Raw genomic sequence first — 2,421 nt, 5'->3', positions numbered from 1 at the left:
TCTCTTCTCTTCTCTTCTCTTCTCTTCTCTTCTCTTCTCTTCTCTTCTCTTCTCTTGTCTTGTCTTGTCTTGTCTTGTCTTGTCTTGTCTTGTCTTCTCTTCTCTTCTCTTCTCTTCTCTTCTCTTCTCTTCTGTCGAAGCACCGCGTACTTCAAATCAAGTTACGATTTACTTTGCGTCGAACGCCACGTAAAATGTAACGGAAATTGCCCGTTCATGTACACAAAATTCTTTAAAGAAGAACTAGGGCCCCTGACACGCCTCGCCGAGTGTTGCTCGCTCCCCACGAGCCATTAAATTACGTCGAGAGGAGGAAAGGTAGAATGACATTTATTTTTAAAACCAAAAGGCATTCAACCTAATTGACCTTTAAGTACTTCCATTTCTGATACAACAGTACTAAAGAGGAAACCCAACCATACAGGGTGTACAATTAATGGCAAAAACGTAAAGTATGTGGTCCATAAAACATGTGTAAAGGAAGTTGACACATCACAGAAAGTCTAAAGTTCACGGATACTGAAATTTTTGGTAACATGGCAGTACAGTATTTTCAGCAGGAAAAAGCACGTCTGGTACACGATGTCTATATGTCGTCACTGCTTGAAAAAAACGAGATTGTTGATTTACTTGTCTATGCGTGCAGGGATGGATACATCGCACTTAATAAAGGATAGTTAACTAAACTTAATAATTGTGGAAAATGGCTTGTATTTGGAAAAGTTAAGCACAAATTAGGTCCGATGACTTGTTGTTACTGAAAATATGGATCATGATTTAGTACAAAGGATTGACTTATAGGTTAAAGGCGAGTCAGTTGTGTGAGAAGAAGACTGTTCGCCACGTTATCTAGAGAATACCTGGCAACAGCAATTAAAAATATTTTCTCCGAGACGATCGTTTATGATGGTAATGACTTGAAAAAGTACTTTCATGCTTCATAAAAAATTCACGAGCTGCTGTCTAGATCCGCTGACAGTTACATACCACTCAGGTGATGTCAAGAAAATGAATCCGGAGCTTTTTTTTTGTCAGCATGAAAATCAAAGTCGATTTTGACCCAAAATCCCATATCAATTAAGCAACTAGAGATTGCGAAACTAACATAGCAGCTGTCATTGAAGGAATTCTAGAAGTGTCCGAATATCGAAAACTCGTGGCTCTTGCTTCGTAATAGACCGCAGGTTTCTAAGATTTTACATAAAACATTAATGCGCTCAGTTATCAATGACATGGGTGATGAGTGTGCACTCAGTTAGTTATGTGTATGCCTTTTGATGACCAATTACTTTTTAAATATGCGGTATGTTCTTGCTTATTTTCTGCGTCGGTAAGTATCTTGCAATGTTAAGTATGTAAGCACTGATGTTATTTTTGCTCTCTTGTGAATCATTTCTCGTATATTCCTAAAAACAATTAGTAAAATCTCGACAAACACGTCTCTATTCTTGTCGTTATGGACGATAAGCAAGAGTCGCATGTCCGCTGTAGTAGCGCTTCTGTTCTACTTTGATTAGTTCCTTACTAGCTTAATATTGCGCAAGAGAGTACGCAATTTTACTAGATAATTAGCTAATATATATCACAATCGAATCAGCTAATGCTGGAAAACTAAGAAGTTGAAGCCACCCTTCTACCATTAAATTACCTATTTTCTCTTCCTCTGTTTCTCTTTGTGCCCTGTAAGATATGTTGAGGTTATCGCTGAGCTTCAGCTGCAAAGTGCTGCGCTTCAGCTGCAAAGTGCTGCGCTTCAGCAACAAAAGTCAGGTCGGTCATTTCCTTAAATGGCTTGATAAGGTGTCTGGTCGCTCGCTGCATCGATTTTATCGTCAAGATTAGTTTTGCAAACTTTCAAAAGTATTTTTTTTTTTGGACAACTAATAACGCCATAGAAACACCAGCCAAGTAACACACGAAACGCGGAACATCAGCTGCTAGACATCCTTTTTCGTCGGTTGGATTCTACCCGTAGAACACAACACTGATGGAACCGATAATCGTAATAAGAATTGAGATAAATTGTGCATGTACGATCCAGCGACTGTATCCTGCTCTGCACAAAAACTTTAGCAACAACATATTCAAACAGCTAGAGCAGAGAATACGTACGCTTATATCTGAGCAATTTGGAAGGAGTAACACCAATGTCAACAGGAACCACCACCAGCACGTGAATTTGGTCTTCATCTGGTTGGAAATTATCGCCAAAATGCATAGAATTCTTGATCCAGAGTGTTGGATCCATCTGCACGTGGTTTCGAGGGTTTCCACGTTCATCAAGCGCCACAGAAGCTACGCCAGCCTCATCCAACCACGCGCCGCCCTCTGTCTTGGCTAGGAAAAGCTCCAATCTGTCTGCGTCGACGCCCTCCATATCGTTCGGCTTCTCCGCCTTGATTATCTTCTTGAGGTCTCCTG

At 40.2% G+C, this 2,421-nt stretch overlaps 1 protein-coding gene across 1 annotated transcript; it reads right to left on the bottom strand.

The window, feature by feature from the left end:
- Positions 1 to 1,937: 1,937 nt before the first annotated feature.
- Positions 1,938 to 2,377, bottom strand: PHALS_06444 (CRN-like protein; the record flags this gene model as incomplete). The annotated part of the gene is made up of 2 exons (XM_024719731.1): positions 1,938 to 2,056; positions 2,113 to 2,377. The coding sequence occupies 2 exons, from the start codon at positions 2,375 to 2,377 to the stop codon at positions 1,938 to 1,940; spliced, it is 384 nt and encodes a 127-aa protein (XP_024585001.1).
- Between the last annotated feature and the right edge of the window lie 44 nt (positions 2,378 to 2,421).

Source organism: Plasmopara halstedii (assembly GCF_900000015.1).
Source record: "Plasmopara halstedii genome assembly, contig: Scaffold_2956, whole genome shotgun sequence".
Taxonomy (NCBI): domain Eukaryota; phylum Oomycota; class Peronosporomycetes; order Peronosporales; family Peronosporaceae; genus Plasmopara; species Plasmopara halstedii.
This window is presented reverse-complemented; position numbering and strand designations above follow the sequence as displayed.